Genomic DNA, 19,015 nt, shown 5'->3' on the forward strand with positions numbered 1-19,015 from the left:
TAACCAGCATGTGTTTGAGTCCTTTGCATGCATTCAGGAATATCAGAACACCTTGAGGTCATCAGCGTCTTCTGCAAGCTTACTGGAGTACAGCACATCGGTGACTCAGAAGGCAGTTGGTTTTTTGGTGTGTTTTTAAGAGCCTTAATAGTCCAGATAGTCAACAGCCCCAGGAGCCATGACTTCATAGGAGGGGTAGCCTATGGAATGAAGCGCTCTTTTGCTCTCTGCCCCGTCTTTGTAAACTCTGGGGTGAAAGGGTGGGGAGCTGGGGTTGTCAATAGTGCGAAGCCTCCTAGGATACTTCAGTCCCTTGAGTGCGCTAAACTCTGATTTGTAAGAGAGCAGAGCTAATGGCAGGAATCGTTAACATGAGCTCTACGACACCCAGGAAGACTATGACTCATCTTTCAGGGGTGAAGCCTCATGACTCAGAAGAAGCAGGCAGCGAGCAGCTATTTTGTGGTTAGGAGTTGTTGATTACGAAAGGTCTCTGCTGTTCACTGACTTGATCAGTATTTTGTTATCTGCTTTATTTGTAAATCTATGTAACAATGCCTTTGTCAATTGTAAACATCCTACGTTTCTATAATTTTATAAAATGATCTTGGATGAGATGAAATAAGCAGATTAGAAATAATGATTTGAGGGTTATGAAGTATCTCCAACTACAAGATTTCATTTCTTTAAAGGAAAATGGAGTGGAGCTCCTGGGTGGCTCAGTAGGTTAAGCATCCGACTCTTGAGTTTGGCTCAGGTCATGATCTCCGGGCCATGAGATTGAGTCCTGCTTGGGCTCTGTGCTGGGCGTGGAACCTGCTTAAAATTCTCTCTTCCTGGGGCGCCTGGGTGGCTCAGTGGGTTAAAGCCTCTGCTTTCGGCTCAGGTCATGATCCCAGGGTCCTGGGATCGAGCCCTGCATCGGGCTCTCTGCTCAGCAGGGAGCCTGCTTCCCTCTCTCTCTCTGCCTGCCTCTCTGCCTACTTGTGATCTCTGTCAAATAAATTAAAAAAAAAAAATTTAATAAAAAAAAGAATTCTCTCTTCCTGAGTCTCCCTCCGTCCCTCCCCCTCCCACCGTGTGCACATGAGTGCTTTCTTGATCTTTAAAAAAAAAGAAAAGAAAAAGAAAATAGAGTTGTATTTTATGTTAGTTGTCATTTCTGATTTCAAAAATGAATGAATGTGAAAGGAACAATAACTGTATTTGTGAACCTGAAGCCCAAGGTAGATGACAAATTGTCAAAACGACATTAAAGGAATAAACTCTAAAATGTCTTTTATATGCATTGGAGATCAGAGCTTGCTAGGTCATTTTGGATTAATAGATTTTTAATGTTTTTATATGCAGAGCAGTCACAAATGCATTAAATATAAAATTGTACCTTCTGCCCGACACTGCAGGAAATCCTAAAAAAAATTTTAGAAACCAAATGCGTATAAAAAATTGCAACCAGGGGCGCCTGGGTGGCTCAGTGGTTTGGGCTGCTGCCTTCGGCTTGGGTCATGATCTCAGGGTCCTGGGATCGAGCCCCGCATCGGGCTCCCTGCTCCGCAGGAAGCCTGCTTCCCTCTCTCTCTCTCTCTCTCTCTGCCTGCCTCTCGGCCTACTTGTGATCTCCGTCTGTCAAATAAATAAATAAAATCTTAAAAAAAAAAAAATTGCAACCAAAACCACCACCGTATTTAAAAGCAAATGACAGCAAGCAAACTCCCATATAACACCTCCAAAAAAATGTCTACAGAATAGAACATTTCCCAACAGCCCCCAGAAGCCTCCCTCTGCCTCCTTATCCTTTCCACTCACCACCCTTGCCAAAAGGTAAACACTATCCTGCCTTCCTGACTTTTATGGAGATCAACTCCTTGGTTTTCTTTATCATTTTATCTTTTCTCACTTCTATACACCTCCTTAAGCTCTGTGAGTTGTTTTGCCTAATTGGGCATTATGGAACCTTGCTACTCTTTGTATATATGCTTTGGAGTCTTGCTTTTTTCCCCACTTAGTATTACATTTCTAAGGTTGTTCTGTGATAAATGTTTAAAGAACCCATTAGACTATATCTGAATTTATGTGTCCATTCTACCATTGATGAACATTTGGGCTAGTTTTTTTTTTTTTTTTTTTTTTTTTTTTTTTTTTTTTTTTTGGTTTTGAGGGCTAATAGAATTACAGTGTGGTGATTATGAACCTGAATCATGAAGAAAAGATGTGTTTGGACTCCATATATTTGGTGAAAGAACACATGGAATTAGAGATTATTTATATCAGAATGCACCTGTGTTATTTTTGCACACTTAAAGGAATGAGTTTTAATACCATGAAACTCAATTACTTGGAATGTCCTAATGAAAAGATAGAATCACATCCAGTAAGTACACTGAACTAAAAAGCAGAAAGGTTGCTACACATTGCTAATGGATTTTCCTACCCTTTTATTTTCCTATCCAGAAAGAACAGTAGTGAGTTTCTTGCAGGCATGTTTTAAGGAGCTGCAGTATGAGTACAGGTCTTTGAACATGTCAAAAGGAAACAATTAAACCTAGTTATCTCAATCTTAAAGTCATTTGTAGCCATCTATAGCCTGGTTGCTATACAACAGATAGAACATTATGCACAGTGGTACAGTGTAAGGGATATACAATGTCCCTCGTACAAAGATAGGGGAAAATCCTGTTTTAAACATCTCACTGAGTATATGAGTGAAGGTAATGAGTCTTGGCTAATCCTCTAGCTTATGGAGAGTTAATAGGTCATTCATTTATGCATGCACCAAGTACTTATTAGGCACCGTCTGTGGGTTAGACCATAGTGATACTAAGGAAGTGCACACTATTTTCGCTGGTGAGATGCTACAGACTTAGGGGAAGAGAGGGAAATTAGGTAATGATTTGCATATGCAGAGTGACTGGGGCTGTGTCAGAGGAGTGTGTAATAGATGGACAATGAAGGGAGCCTGTAGCCCTGAGAAGATCAGGGAAGGCTTCGGAAAGGAGGAGAAGCTTGAATTGGGTCTCAACATGTGAGTGGAAGTCAGCCCAGGGAGTCCAAGGCGGGAGTGGGGGGAACATCCCGCAACAGAAATTTTGCTGTCTTTGCCATCACAGACAATGAATGGATGGCGGTGATACAGAAATATTCAAGGAGACATAAATAAGCCACTTGGGAAGTGAATAAGGTAGAATTCAGAGCAATGGAAATATACTTCAAAAATAGTTTGTATTGGGGCGCCTGGGTGGCTCAGTGGATTAAGCCGCTGTCTTCGGCTCAGGTCATGATCTCAGGGTCCTGGGATCGAGTCCCGCATCGGGCTCTCTGCTCAGCAGGGAGCCTGCTTCCCTCTCTCTCTCTCTGGCTGCCTCTCTGTCTACTTGTGATTTCTCTCTGTCAAATAAATAAATCTTAAAAAAAAAAATAGTTTGTATTCATTGAAAACTTCTGTGCGCCCAACACTGGGCTTAGTATCTTCTCTGTATGTTGTCTCACGTGCTATTCACATTAGCCTCGTGGAAGACTTACAGTCAGTCTTTCCAGGCATGATGTCCTATGATGGAGTCCCAGTGCTATAGTGACCTATGCTGTGCTTAGAACCGGCCCTACCTTGGGGTTAATGCTCTGCCAATGTCATCTTGAAATTCTTAATAATTGAGGGCAAAGGACACCACATTTCCATCTTGGGCTGCACCTTACAAATTATGAGGCTAGTCTAGAGTGTCTGTGCTGTGATTTGCAAAAACTGGGGCTTATGAAGAATAGTCACTTGCCTTAGATCACATAGCTATCAAGCCCAAGAGTCAAGATCCCAGTCAAGTTCTTTGGGATGCTGATTCCGAACTCCTGTTTTAACTCCTGTGCTAGTCTCTTCTGCCTTCTATTTTCAAAATAAATGAATAACAGAAGAGAGGAGCACCTACAAGTAACCTGAGCTGGTATACTGAAATGGAAAGGAAAGAAAAACAAAAATCAATAGAGGAAAAGAAAAAAATGGATCAAATGGTTAGTTGAGGAAGGAATGAAACATGATCTTCTCATCAGAGCCACCTTGATTTAAATGTGAAAATCCAAAATGTGGAAATCCAAGTCACGTAAAACCATTCCCCAGAGGAAAAAGAGCTTTGAATTCAAAATCACGTTCCAAGGTAACTGTGCTGTGTCTTGGTTATCCAAAGCACAATTTGATGTTGACCCAACTTTGCTCTTTCTTGGTACTTTATGCAAGAAAAGCCAAGAGCAGAAGATTCAATCCAGGCAAAAGGAGCAGATGGAGGAAGACGTGCCAGTCTTCCTCCCTCAGACTCCATCAATACAGCTGCCCCCTCTGATGGCATTAGATTAAAAACTGAAAATAAACAAGATCCCATTTGATCTTAATCACAGCTCCCTTGGAGGAAGTTCTACTTTAAGATATCTTCATTTTTCTTTGGAAAATGGCAGCTTATGCCTCTAGCCCTGGGATATGCTTCAAATTTTTCTTAATGCTCCACATTAATTCAGCAAGCAGAAAATAATGATTTTTAAAAGCATTTCCTTGGACAAGCCTTCTTTGAAGACTAACAAATCCAACTTCCATGATACTAAAAACATGATATTCTAGAACATTCGTGATTTGTTCATTTTGTTTCAGATAAAGCCTTGAAATATGTTCTTATGTTATTCCAAAGCACCTGCAGAGTTCAGGGTCCAAGACAAGTGACCACAAAAGAACATGCTTGTTATATGAAGAACATATTTTTTGTAAGTGTATTCATTACACGTTCATAATAAAAACAACATAATTCTCTTTTGATTCATTTCTTCAGCCTCCAAACATATCAGATGTACTTAAATGCTATCTTGTGGAAATATGCACATCTGGAAATACTAAATTGCACCAGCAGTGTTTGGAATGACCACATTCATTCCTGTGCTCTGCTAAGGGCAGAGGTTTGACTGTGTCTGACTAACTTCCTCTCATGAATGGACAGGGGACAGCACGCTAGGGCTTCTGGAATGGGACTCCATGGGGACCAACAGGGCTGGTTTTAGAAAGTGCCAAATGCTGGAAGCGGATAGAAAGTTAGGACAGGATACGAAAAGGAGCTGCCTATGGAGAGCTTAAACTCTGCATCCAGTTTTCTGGAAGGATCTAAGACACCGGGAGACGGGGTATATTACGGCAACATCAAGGGCTAGGTCTCAGGGTATGAATTCAAGAGCTACAAGAATTCAAGCCTCAAAGACTGAACAGGGAACAATGATGAAACCTGCAGAGAAAAGAGAATTCACACTGCCCTAACACAGTAGTTTTCTATCTTGGCTGCACATTAGAATCACCTGGGGAGCTTTTAAAACTCCACATGCCCAAGCTGCATCCCAGACCAATTAAGTCAGAATCTCAGAATCTCGGCGGGTAGGATTCAGGCATCCGGAGACCTTAAAGCTCTCCAGGGGTTCCACTTTGCAGCAAGGCTGAGAACCACTGTTTTCAAGCAAGTGGTGGTGTTTACCCGATTTAACCACGTATGCATCATATGCATCATAATTCTCAGATTAACCACATTATACTTAAGTATCTTTGTACCTAAGGTGCAAGGTGCACTTATTTTTTTTTTCTTAAGATTTTTGTTTGTTTGTTTGTTTGTTTATTCATTTGAGAGAACGGGAGAGACTGCGTGAGTGAGAGCATGAGCAGGGGGAAGGGCAGAGGGAGAAGCAGGGAGCCTGACGCAGGGTTTGATCCCAGGACCCTGAGGAGCTCTTTATAGATCTTGGATATCAGCCCTTTGTCTGTACTGTCATTTGTGAATATCTTCTCCCATTCCATGGGTTTCCTCTTTGTTTTGTTGACTATTTGCTTTGCTGTGCAGAAGCTTTTGATCTTGATGAAGTCCCGAAAGTTCTTTTTCACTTTTGTTTTCTTTGCCTTTAGACATGTGTCTTGCAAGAAGTTGCTGCAGCCGAAGTTGAAGAGGTTACTGCCTATGTTCTCCTCTAGGATTTTGATAGATTCCTGCCTCACGTTGAGGTCTTTTATCCATTTCAAGTTTATCTTTGTGTATGGTATAAAAGAATGGTTGAGTTTCATTCTTCTGCGCATAGCTGTCCAGTTTTCCCAGCGCCATTTATTGAAGAGACTGTCTATTTTCCACTGGATATTTTTTCCTGCTTTGTTAAAGATTATTTGACCATAGAGTTGCAGGTCCATATCTGGGCTCTCTACTCTGTTACACTGGCCTATGTGTCTTTTTTTATGCCAGTACCATGCTGTCTTGGTGATCACAGCTTTGTTGTAAAGCTTAAAATCAGGCAACGTGATGCACCCAGTTTTGTTTTTCTTTTTCAACATTTTCTTAGCAATTCTTTTGCTAAGAAATCGGGATGGCATTGAAAGTATAGATGGCTCTAGGCAGTATAGACATTTTAATAATGTTTATTCTTCCGATCCACGAGCATGGAATGGTCTTCCGTCTTTTTGTGTCTTCTTCAATGTCTTTCATGAGTGTTCTGTAGTTCCTCGCGTACAGATCATTTACCTCTTTGGTTAGGTTTATTCCCAGGTATCTTGTGGTTCTTGGTGCTCTAGTAAATGGAATCAATTCTCTCATTTCCCTTTCTGTGTTTTCATTGTTAGTGTATAAGAAAGCAACTGATTTCTGTGCATTGATTTTGTGTCCTGCCACATTATTGAATTGCTGTATGAGTTCTAGTAGATCATCACCTGACCCGAAGTCAAATGCTTAACGGACTGAGCAGCTCAAGGGCCCCTTAAGATGCATTTAAGTAGTTGATCTACACACACACTTAAGGAATTCTGCTTATCAGATCATAGTGCTCATCATCAAAGATGGGGGTCTCTGGAACAGACAGCACATTCTGTCACTGTCAGAGACCAAGTGCAGAATAGCGAGACGTTTATCCCGAAGACACTACTTAACATTGACATACATTTGCGGCTCAATGAAATGAATCACTCACCGTCGGGGCCAAAACGAGCTCCAGGGCTCACTCGGAGATTTATCATGCATGATTTCATCAGATAGAGCAAAAGGAGACCATTTTAAAATTTCCCGTTTATTTTTGGGGTATCTCCAGTTTTTCATCTGATAGAGAATCGTTTTGACCTCGACGATCTTCCGAAAGGGTCTCTGGTCCTCAGACCACACTTTGTGAACCACCAACCTGAGGAATGCACGCAGTGAAAGTAGTTAGGATTGCGGACACACAGATGTATTTCCCACTGTCTTCCTTCACTTGTGCGAATTTTATTTCTCTGCCTGTTTCCCTTATCCTTTTTCCACTCAGCTGTGGTACACAATGGATTCAGGTTGGAAGTTTGTATTCTGGGCCACGTAGGAATAAATGCTATTGATGCACAAACCTTATGACAAAAAAGAATCATCAACGCTCAGGGAAAAGTTTCCCCCAAACAAAGTGCCAAACAGTTGTTATTCTCAATCTGAAACATGAATAAGGTCCCACTCATAACCTATTCCAAAATTCCTCAAAAAATTAGAGCCAGAGTCTCGAGTTTTTATTCTCATAAAAGGAAATGATGAAACCTGTCGCTGTTTTAAAAATGAGGTTGGGAATATCTTGTTTTCTTAGAGTTGGTGCTCCTAAATCACCCTGTAATGAAAAAGTGGTGTGGGGGAGATGGAAGCTATAAAAATGGGTCTCTGTTTGTAGTAAAAATTAGGGAGTAAATTCAGTTCACATTTTTGTGATTTACACAAAATTTGCATCTAGAAAAATCGACTCATTTCACTACTTCATCGCAGGAATTAGCAAAATGAAATCACATGGTGGGAGCCATTCCATTTGAGTTCATGGTCTTATTTTTGGCAGTCCTGTATGCTCTTCTGTATCCCTAATTCATTGTTTCCCCTAGATCTATTTTTTAATCTGTTTTATTTAATTTTATCCTGTTGTACTGAATTTATAAATTCGTATTTTGAAAATTTAGAAGTTCATTGTAGGTTAGCGAAATGAATGCTGGGGCTAGGTGGTGGGGAGAAATAGAGAGACGATGATAAAGGTTCCAGACGTTTAGCTATAGGATGAGTAAGCTCTGAGGATCTAAGGCATCATGACTGCAACTGACAATGAGGTGTTCCCACACTCACTACAAAAAGACACCACGTGAGATGATAGAATGTGTGAATTAACTATCACAATGTACATGTTTATATCAAACCACCACGATGCACACTCTAATTATCTTACAATTTCCTATGTCAGCTATATCTGACCAAAGTTGGAATTTTAAAGATAAGACAAAATAAGTCCTAAAAATCATATTCACTATTTAATACTTACGTGTTTGGCAGACCTTATTTAAGTCTAAATTATATGGCCAACTCGCAAAGGCAGGAAGATATCAGATATGCTCCTTCTGGGACTCTCTAGGTCAGCAAGCTTTAGTTTATTTTTTTTTTTTTAAGATTTTATTTATTTATTTGACAGACAGGGCTCTGGGATCATGACCTGAGCCAAAGGCAGAGGCTTTAACCCTCTGAGCCACCCAGGCACCCCAGCAAGCTTTAGTTTAAAGAAGAATTGGGTGAAAATTTGATTAACCAAGCAAGGGCCATTTATTTTGGCCATTTTTTTTTTTTTACCTAAATTAGTTGTGAATCTCTTAGAGATTATAACTAGAAGCTCTAACTAATTTAGACTATTGTATGAAGTCTCTTTCCTCCAGCATGTTTAGTGGAATATAAATTTTGGAACTGATAGTGGTAGGGCTAGACTAAGTCATTAGCCTCTCTGTAGACCAGTTGAACAACCTCTAAGTTGGAAGCTTCTAAGGCTTCAGGCATATCAAGTCACTCAACCAGTTAGTTAAATGGCAGCAGAGTTGGAACTAACTCCGTTCTACTATCTCTGAGTCTAGCGTCCTTTCGGCTTTATTGAATATACTTCCAGGTTTTACTAGATTACAGAAAAGACCATACTCTTCTGAAAGCAGTAAGAGAGCACATTCATGGTGGCCATATTAAAACTGAAGTTAGCATGGTGGACAAACCAGATGTTCTATACTCGTTCTAATGGGAAGGCAAATATGATTTAGAAATCAATACATTGGGTACCTTCAACTATTGCTCTAAGCTGCAGAGAAAATCAAACAGGGTCTTGTGACAGAGAATAGCTCTACTTTGGTCCCAGAGGTCAGGGCTTCTCTGAGGAGATGAGTTTACCTGAATGATATAAGAGGGAGGCAGCCATGTGTCTGTCTACGGGGAAAGCATTACAACTCGTCAGAAGAGCAAATGCAGATCCCTGACACCAGAATGCATGTGGTGCAGTCTGGGGACATCAGGAAGGCCATTGTGGCTTCCGCTGTGGCACCGACGGGCAGAGTGAGGGGAGATGAGGTCAGAAATGTGGCCAGGAGCCAGTTCTCACCAGCCCTGCACATTTCAGCTGCACTGAGAAACGATTAGAAGATATTAAGCAGCAGAGCAATTGAAATGAATTCGTGCTTTAAAAAAGACAACTTTCAGGGCACCTCTGTGGCTCGGTCAGTTAAATGTTGAACTCTTGATTTGGGCTCAGGTCATGATCTCAGGTTTGTGGGATCAAGCCCCGCATCAGGCTCCACGCTCAGCATAGAGCACAGAGTCTGCTTGTCCCTCTCCCGCTGCTCCTCCCCACCCCCCACTCATGAGCTCTCGCTCTCCTGCTCTCTCTCATATAAATAAATGACTAAAACCTCACAAAACAAGAGACAACTTTGGCTATCTGTGGAGGTGGGACAGCAGCCGTGAAGTGAGTTAGGGGCTATTGCTAGGCAGGTCATAAGAGAGGCAACAAAGGTTGGCTTGAGTGGACAGGACTTGCCAATGAGTTTTTGGTCTAGTCACAGGAGGACAGTGGTGCTGTTCACTACAGTGTGCAGGACTGGGGTATTGGGAGTGGAAGAAAAATTCCTTTGGAAGCAAGTATGTTTGAGCACACTTGTATGTTTGGAAGTTCATGGGAATGTGTCTAGCTGGTGCTACATGTAAGAGCCTGGAAATGAAAGACCTTGGATATTTAGGACGACCTCACAGAAACTGGGAGTAGGGAATAATGACTCCCTTAAAGCAGGTGAGAAGTGAAAATTTCAGGAGGAAAACCCATAAGATGGCATGATAGAGCAAGCCTGGGAAGATTAAGAATTGTGGGTGTGTGTGTTAGGACCAGGGGTATCTCAAAAACACAGTGCAAACCCAGCGCTTGATGTAACCTTCTTAATCCGCAGCCCACACCCCATCTGGCATAATTCAGTGGCAGTTCTTTTAAAGGAAAATATTCAAACATTAAACATAATACATTGAATTACATAGGTTCATTCAATTACTATAGAGAATAGTCAGTGGATTTTCTTATAGATCACTCTGGAAAGACATTTAATAATAAGGAAAGAGAGTTTTATTATGTTAAATGCAGGTTGCAAGTACCAAAAAAATTATAAAATATGCTTTTTTGGAGTCAAATTTACAGTAGAACGGATCCATGGGGAAATAAAAAGGTCAAAGGAGCCCCCAAGACACCCTCTCCTTCTTTTATTTTTCCTAGAATAGTCTGAAGTAGAAGTTTTGATGTAGATTAAAATTACTGTGGCTCTTTGTTAATAACAGTACTCAGGAATATTTTCAAGTCTGTCTTAGCCAATAGTGAGGGAAAGCAAATGGTGGAGAAGAGAGTTCCTTTCGGCTCTTATCAGTTGTGATATGTTTGAAATTAGAACAATGTCTCAGAAAGGAAGTTGTTTGGCCAGTGTAAGTTCTTAACTAAAGATAAATTGCGTAATATATTTTTAAAAAGGGGGGGAACTCTTTTATCAAGGAGGGAAGAAGGTCAAGAAGCTAGCTGAGTTTCGTCACTGCTAGATTTTTTATGAAATAAAAAATTTCATAAATTTTGATTTGAGTGGCTCTGATTTAAATGAAGATTCTGCCTTCATCTGCCCCTAGATGAATTAGGGCCAAGTTGATAACAGACTACTTACAAGAATAAAACGCGAGGAAAGAAATTGAACGGTGCAAGTTTTTGGGTCAAATAGTACGGATATGGGGGGAAAATGCTTTGTTCTTGCTCCTATTCTTCTGAATCAGTAACCAGTAGAAATCGATTGGGATTTGTTGTCACATGAAATAATAAATAAATAAATAAATTTATTAGTGACAACAATAAGTTAGGCGGAAACAAAATTCAATTATAAATGTGACTATTTTCATTTGGGTTTTTGTTGTTTTTTTTTTTTTCTATGGCATTTGGAATTGTCTCTTGTTTTTATTTCTTGAGAAAAACAATGTGTTTGGCTGTTATTTACCAAAAACACATGCGAGGTTTAGAGTGTACACACACATTTGAGTTTTGTTTTGCTGTCATGATTCACTGTCTGGCTAACGCACGCCATAATTATCCATATTTGTACACATATCGTGGCCTTTTGTAATCAGAGATGACACCATTGATGGCACAAGCTCTAAATGGGGGTTTGATCAAGGAAGTTTTTTTCACAATCCTTGCCCGTTAGATAAACAGTCTGGCCTTTGAAGTCTGGAGTGGCTGCTCAAAGTACGTGATTTCCAAAATTTTGATTTTTTTTTTTGTTTCCTGGCAACATAACATATTTCTACTTTGCCCCCCACCCCCAATCCAGAAAGTTCCGCTGCTGTTTTAAAGTTTAGAACAACAAATGGGACTGTTGTCTCAGATTGAGGATTCAGGGCTATTGAAGCTCTCCTCCCTGCCTTCTGTTTATGTAGACAGATAATAACAATTCTGAATACAAACACAGCAAATAAAGAGAACCCTTCTCTTGGCAGATTGGTAAGCATGCCTCTTTGGTTATAAAAATAGCGCCCGCGGAGTTCTCCAGTTCTCATGTCAATTTCATGAAGCCTTTTTCACAGTTTAGCAAAGACAACTTGGGGTGGGGGGGGGTGGTAGGGGTATGGTAGAAGGGAACTGGAAACAAGCTAATGCAAAAGATTAGTGGTGTGAATGCCAGTCCCGACTGCAGAAACCTTTGGTTCTTCCATCTGAAATCTGACACCAAGCTAGCCTGTGGTCTCCACGGGTTCCTCCAGTAGAAACTCATAGTACAACTGGGCACTTGGCTGAGCTCCCAGGGGCTGCCTCTGAGATGTCCCCAATTCACAGCAGTCAGCTTCCCCTGTCCCTGCCCTTTGCCTTTCCAACCCTCTATCCTACATTGAGGCAACCTTGCGTAGATCTAGATATGGTTTGATTTTCACAGGACGTTAAAGTGCTTCTCATTGATAGCATTGATATAAAGGACACCTTCAGATTTCTCAACCTCAGCACTATTGACCTATTGAGCTGGAAAATTCTTTGTTGTGGGAGACTTGCCTGTGCCTTATACGATGTTTAGCGGCATCCTTGGCTTCTACCCACTAGATGCCAGTAAACCAACCACCCGTCCCAGTGTGGCAATCAGAAATGTCCCTCGACATTGCTAAATGTCCCCTAGGGGCAAAATCATTACCAGCTGAGAACCACCCAGTTATAGCAAAGAAAACTAACATTTCTTTGTCGTCTCTGATGTGCCAGATGTCTTTTAGAGGTTTCATGTAATCTTGACAATTCTCTTTTCATAGATTAGGAACCTGAGGGATGGCAAGGATAAGTGTTGCTATTGTTTCCTTTTGTTCTGGGTTGTTCTCCACACACCCCCCCCACCCCCAGTACTTAACAATGAAAATGCTTTGTAAAACCAGGGAAGTTGTCTTATACCTATAAAAAACAGAAAATGTCATTTTTAGTATTTTTATTCTATACTATATATTTTAGACATTATTTATTCTTTGTATCTTAGACATTCTGTAAATTACAAAAACTTAGCTTGAAAATTTATCACATGTATGAAAAACTAAAAAATCACTATTGGAGGGGCACCTGGGTGGCTCAGTCGGTTAAGCATCCCACTCTTGGTTTCGTTCAGGTCATGGGATTGAGTCCCACACAGGGCTCCACGTTCAGCGAGGAGTCTGCTTGAAGATTCTCTCCCTCTGTCTCTCCCCCTACTTACTGTTTCTCTCAAATAAATCTTCAAAAAAAATAATAATAATCACACGGTACCTAATGGGTCCGTCAGTTGAGTGTCCAACTCGGTTTGGGTTCAGGTCATGATCTCGGGGTTGTGGAATCAAGCCCTGCCCTGGGCTCCACCCTTAGCTCAGAATCTGCTTGAGATTCTCTCCCTCTCCCTCTGCCCCTCCCCCCACCAAATAAATAAATACAATCTTTGAAAAAAATAAATAACTACTGGATATTGACTAACCCACCTAAATTAAGGTCACCTACCCTCTTAACCCTGGAAAGGGACCAGATTGTCTTGGGTTTGTCATTTCTTCTGGTTTCTGGAATGATAAGCTGATCTAAAATCTTGCATGCACTTCTGTTATCACCTTCCTGGCTTACACTCTGAATAGTCTATTTTTCCCTGATAACCTGCATTTCTTATACTGTCTCTTCTCTCTGTTTATCTTTGTCTTCCTAGAGACCTCAAGAAAATATCCCTCGGTCCCATTTGAAAGGGGAAGAAAGAAATCATATTTAATGTGTGAAAAAAGTGCTATCCCTGTAACAGGGACGTACTGTTGTTTAGTATTAAAAAACTTATAGGTGCTTGGAAAGGCATTGAAATTGGCTTGCATAATTTCCATCTCCTCCTTTTCAAACCCCAGTTGTTTTTTGCTTACTTGAAATTAACATCAGTGACCGATGTTTTTCTATTGTAAGTATATCTTAGTGGCGCTGTATACTAATATGGGCTAGAATTGGACAGCTAGTAATCAAATATGCCATTGTCAGAAACATTGAAGACCAAGTCTAATTTTCCAAAAATTTCAGTATGTTTATCACAAATAAATGTACCGTGAATGTGTTTCAAAGATTTTTTAGTTTATTGAGGAAACTGGGAGGATGGTAAAACCAGTTTAGAAAGATTATGGGAGAGACCTAAGCATTTATAGTTGTTGAAAAAAAGATACAGGGCTGGGCACCTGGGTGGCTCAGTGGGTTAAGCCGCTGCCTTCGGCTCAGGTCATGATCTCAGGGTCCTGGGATCGAGTCCCGCGTCAGGCTCTCTGCTCGGCGAGGAGCCTGCTTCCCTCTCTCTCTCTCTGCCTGCCTCTCCATCTACTTGTGATTTCTCTCTGCCAAATAAATAAATCAAATCTTTAAAAAAAAAAAAAAGATACAGGGCTAAGATTGTTAAATTAGTTACAGAACTGTTAACTACTGCACCAGGCAATAAAACTGTTGTGGGGTCGGGGGAGAGGAGGTTATCTTTTATACAAGGTGGAAATCGTTAGCATTTTTACTGGATGAATTTGTTTCTGCTGGCCAAATCATCAGATCCATTGGCATTCCGTTCAGGTTTTTACAAATTAATTTCTACTCTTACACATATATAAGATATCATAATCTAAAGTAAATAGTGAGTTAAACAAAGGTTTCTAATTTCTCTAGAAAATTAGATAACCCTTGGTTGTCAGTAGGACACTTAAAACTTTTGGGGGAATCAGAAAAATAATATAAACCTATCATGAAAAGTTTGAAAATACTTTTTTAAAAAATTATTTATTTATTTATTTATTTATTGAGAGAGAGAGAGTGTGTGTGTGTGTGTGTGTGTGTGTGTGCACGCACGCACGCACACAAGCCAGGGGAGAGGCAGAGGCAGGGAGAGAGAGAATCTTAAGCAAACTCCCCACTGATTGCAGAGCCAGACACAGGGGTTGATCTCAGGACCCTAAGATCATAATCTGAGCTGAAATCAAGATGCGGACACTTAACCAACTGAGCCACCCGGGTACCCCAAAATACTAAATTTTTTTAAAGGAGAGAAATAAACCTACCCTCAACCACTACATAGATGCAACCACTATAAATAGAATTCATGTTTCCTTACAAGTTTTTCTCTAAATCATTTTAACAGCGGAGTCATTATTATAGAAAAAAAATGGTAGGCTATTCTTTTTCTTTTACTTATTCTCACATATCATATGTATTTTGTCGCAAATGAAAGTGTCCTATAAACATTTTAATGTCTATATAATGATTTGGCATTTTTGCCTCATTCTGTCCACTGTTTTTTCTAATCCTAAAATTATTTCTTTATTATGAATAAATTATGCACTTAATTATGACATTTTTAGTTACAAAAAATACATAGAAAATAATATAGTGGCGAGCGGTGGAAGCACAACCTAGTGTAAGAAATAAAATATCACTAGTAGAGTTTCCCCAACCTTCAGTAATTCTTCCAGAAGGACTCCTTTCCTGATGTAACACTCTCCTGCATTTAGTCCTTTTTCACATTTATTTCTATACTTTCATTACCTACAGAAAGCATGAAGTATTTTCGGATATTTTCCAACTTTATACAAATCATATCATAGGTTCTCAAGGTATAAAGGTCCTACAACTTGCTTTTCCCTATCGACATGCTTGCTTTGATTTAATCCATGTAGTTACTCATAAACCAATTACTCTCCTTGCTGTAGGGTCTCAGATCTTGTTTATCCACTTTCCTGTTGCTACATGTTGGATTTGTTAACAGGTTTTTACCAACATCTCCAATGTTGCTAGCGACGTTCTGTGCCTACTCTGCCGCCCTGTGTGCCTGTGTGAGGGACAGGAGGGCCCCCAACAGGCACGGTCACTAACAACTTTGCTGCCCTCACCTTTCTCAAAATCACAAACGTGACTGTCCCGATTTATACTCCCACCCACAAAGTCTGAGAGTCTAGTTACTCTGCTTCAGGGGCTGGCAGACCTTTTCCATGAAGGAGTAGCCCAGAAATATTTCAGCCTTGGTAAGCTACATGGTCTCTCTCATAACCTCAACTCTGCACCTGTCAAGCGAAAGCAGCCATCAGTCATCCTCTTAGCTAGCAAGTTACGAGTAATGGGTAGCTGCTTAGATATGGCCTCAGGCTAGAGTGTGCCAACCCCTGTTTGACGTCCTCACCAAGGTCTAGAATTTCAAAGACCTTAAATGTTTCTACCCAAATGGGTGTGAAATGGTAAATTGAGATTTTCATTTGTATTCCCAACCAGCAGCAAAGCATTTTTCGTTTCTTGGCCACTTGGGTTTTTCTCTTCTGTGGTTTATTTATTCATTTTTCTTTTCCTTATTCTCTTATTTTGTGGGTCTTTTCTTTATTGGCTTTTAGGAGCTCTTTCTGTCTTCTGGATAGTAATCCTTTGTTACATGCTTTGCAAACATGTTCTTAGAGTATAGTGGTTTTTGTTCCATTTTTTAAAAAGTCATCTTTGGATGAAAAGACGTTTTCAGTTAAAATAAAATTAAATTTATCCAAGCATTTGGCTTTGTGGGGGGAAAAAATGTTTTTTTTCATGCACGCGGAGAATGTGAAAGGTGACCACAAAAGAAAGATATCACTTTCTCGTATGCGAGGGAGGAAATATTTTCTCCCATCGGATGTGAGCACAGGAATGTCCTCACTTGTGTTCCAGACTTTTTTTTCACAGTCTAGTAGTTTTCTTGATCACTGACAGCTTGTCCAGTTGTGCAATCTGTTGTATCGTAAAGTATCCCGAAGCACCGCTGTAGCCAGTGTCGCCCCAAGGCAAGCATCTGACATTGATGAAACGTTTGTCGGTTTCACAAGTTCACAGGCTTTGCTCTTGCAAGCCAGCTGACGTAGCTGGGAGGAGAAAGAGACCCTCCCACTTGCGTTTGTTAATTGACTTTGATGAGCTTGTCTGCGATGCCTAAATGGTTCCAGAACAGAGAGAGCCGTTATAATCTGAAGAACTTTTTAGAAAGTCACACTGGCTGGCTACAACTGCGCGCACCTCCAGCCAGCAAGGAAAAGGAAAGCAGTTGATGGATATGCCGGTCAGCAAAGCCACCCTTGGCTGCCTTGAGCTTTTTAACTGAGTTCTTGCCCCTGTGAAGCACATTCTTGCTCTCTGGAGAGCTGGGTGCACTTGGAACGGGGCTGGCATGCTTGACAGACGCTTCATGTCTCCTCAGACTAAGTACATCATTCCTGGGGTAAGCAGGCGGGCAGGGAGGCAGGCCGGATGCACGGTGTGGTTTAAAGAGAACAGGAATGTCCTTGATTGTTAGCGAGCTCAAGCTCAATCACGTTCGTCGCTTCACTTTTTCAAAAGTTTCGCTTATCATGCCAGAAATGTCATTTGCAGTGCGATTATGTAAATGTTCCGGGGCGGTTGAAGCAAGGAGAGCTGTAACTCTGGTTTTAAACTGTATATAATTGAGATCAGTATAGTAGCTTGTGGCAGAGAGAGGGAGAGACTGGGAGACACTGGAAAATGGAAATGCTTTCTCCAGCTGTGGACAGTGGGTCCCTTACGCATAGCACTGACAGTCTGGACACTTGCTGCTTGCTTGCTTTTCTTTTCTTTTTTTTTTTTCTTTCCAGAAGCCTTTCTATGTAAATCAAAATGATTTGACTTTCTGCATGGATGCAAATTCAGAGTTCATTGCTTGTTTGTCACTTCAAAAATTTGTGAATTTAATGAAATACAGAAATGGGAGTCTAATGTTTAAAAAAAAACAAAAAACGTAAGCATAGTGCTTTACCAGACAAAAACTGGATGTTTGGGTCTTCCGATTTGGAATGGATCTTTGAAAGTAAAGATCACATCATTATGGGGCCCTTCGAGGGAAGTTTTCAGAAAAAAACAGTCATCGCACTAGAACCCAAATGTAAGGCAGAGCCTGTAAAAAGAAAAATCCTGAGGTTACAGAGGTCTGTGCCAATAGGACATGAAAATATCTTTTTAAAATCAATAAAGTATAGCTTGCCTAGAAATTCTTTCCAAGGTACCTCTTCTGTTTCCGGCTCCAATACACCCTAAGTTCATCTAACCAAAAAAAAAAAAGAGAGAGAGAGAGAGAGAGAGAGAGAAGGAAAGAAAGAAAGAGAAAAGGAAAAATCCTTACTGAGAAATACCTGTGTGTGGTAATCACTTGTTCCGTCTTATATCAGATGAAGGCATTAGCACAATCAGGCAACTGTGAGAGGAGTCGCTTAATCTAGGTGCTTTTAATTATCTTTTGTTATATTTCATCTAGAATTTTCTAAGCACACCCTTTTCCTTGCTTGTGCTTGCCCCCCGTTAAATGTTGTGTGCCACACATTGTCTTTCCTAAGACTCTGGCATGGCTGGCTATGGGCACACTAATTCTAAAGCTATCGCTCGCCTGTATTTTAGAAATTATTCAATACCTGTTTGTTCCCAGGGGCCTCTAGAATCATCCTTTCCCGTAAACTTGCCTGCTTTCTAAGAATGTGATCGCACACAAAATAGCTGTTATGGTTGTTTCTGCAGAGGAATTCTCTTGTGAATTGGGAAAATGTATAATTCTGACCCCCAAATTGCTAAGTATCCTAACACATTCCAGTGGTCATTTTGAATATTTTCAGCAGTGAAATATGGCACAAAAATGTCACAGTTATCTAATTGGGAAGTCAATCTAGATGACTTCAGAATAGTGGAGTGGTTTATCGTAGAGTTAATTTCGGTTCTGTGAAGGATGATTGGGGAATCCACACAGGGACGATTTATCCTTTTAAACTACTTTCTCTCCCCGAGTCCTAGCTCTTTGTTTCCTGGACCTAATCATTTCTCATTTTAACTAAGACCAGTGTTTGAATAGGCTGGTAAACACGTGGATTTTTCCTTTAAGGGTTAAAGTTTAAAGTAAGTCCTTACAAAGACTATTCTCTTTCCATTTTATACCTTCGTCCGGTCAGTCTCAAAAACTCCCCAATGATGACAGAAGCTAGTTTTTCAATTTGGACAATAATATAAAGGAAGATAATTTTAAAATCCATATATGTCTGTGTATACATTCGTGTGTGCATGTATATATATTGTGGAATAACTTTTTAGGAGGCTGAAGAAGCCACATGGCCCTTATTTTTGTTCTAACCAAGTATGTTTTCAGCTTTTCCTTCAGGGGTGCTCCTTTAAAATCACTGCAAACCCCAAACACGCAAAAACACATCTAGAAACC

At 40.5% G+C, this 19,015-nt stretch overlaps 1 protein-coding gene across 9 annotated transcripts in view; it reads left to right on the forward strand.

Annotated features, from left to right (window-relative positions):
- Nucleotides 1-19,015, forward strand: part of CACNB2 (calcium voltage-gated channel auxiliary subunit beta 2) — a 385,488-nt gene that overhangs the window by 181,469 nt on the left and 185,004 nt on the right. The window contains exon 1 of one of the 9 annotated variants that reach the window (XM_082742057.1): nt 16,474-17,023. The exons of the other annotated variants lie outside the window; for them this stretch is intronic. Coding sequence (XP_082598183.1) covers nt 16,973-17,023 — 51 coding nt within the window. The 5' untranslated portion in view covers nt 16,474-16,972. Of the gene's footprint in view, nt 1-16,473; nt 17,024-19,015 lie in introns of those variants that run through there. 9 annotated transcript variants of the gene reach the window in all.

Source organism: Mustela nivalis (assembly GCF_964662115.1).
Source record: "Mustela nivalis genome assembly, chromosome: 7".
In the NCBI taxonomy this organism is placed as follows: domain Eukaryota; kingdom Metazoa; phylum Chordata; class Mammalia; order Carnivora; family Mustelidae; genus Mustela; species Mustela nivalis.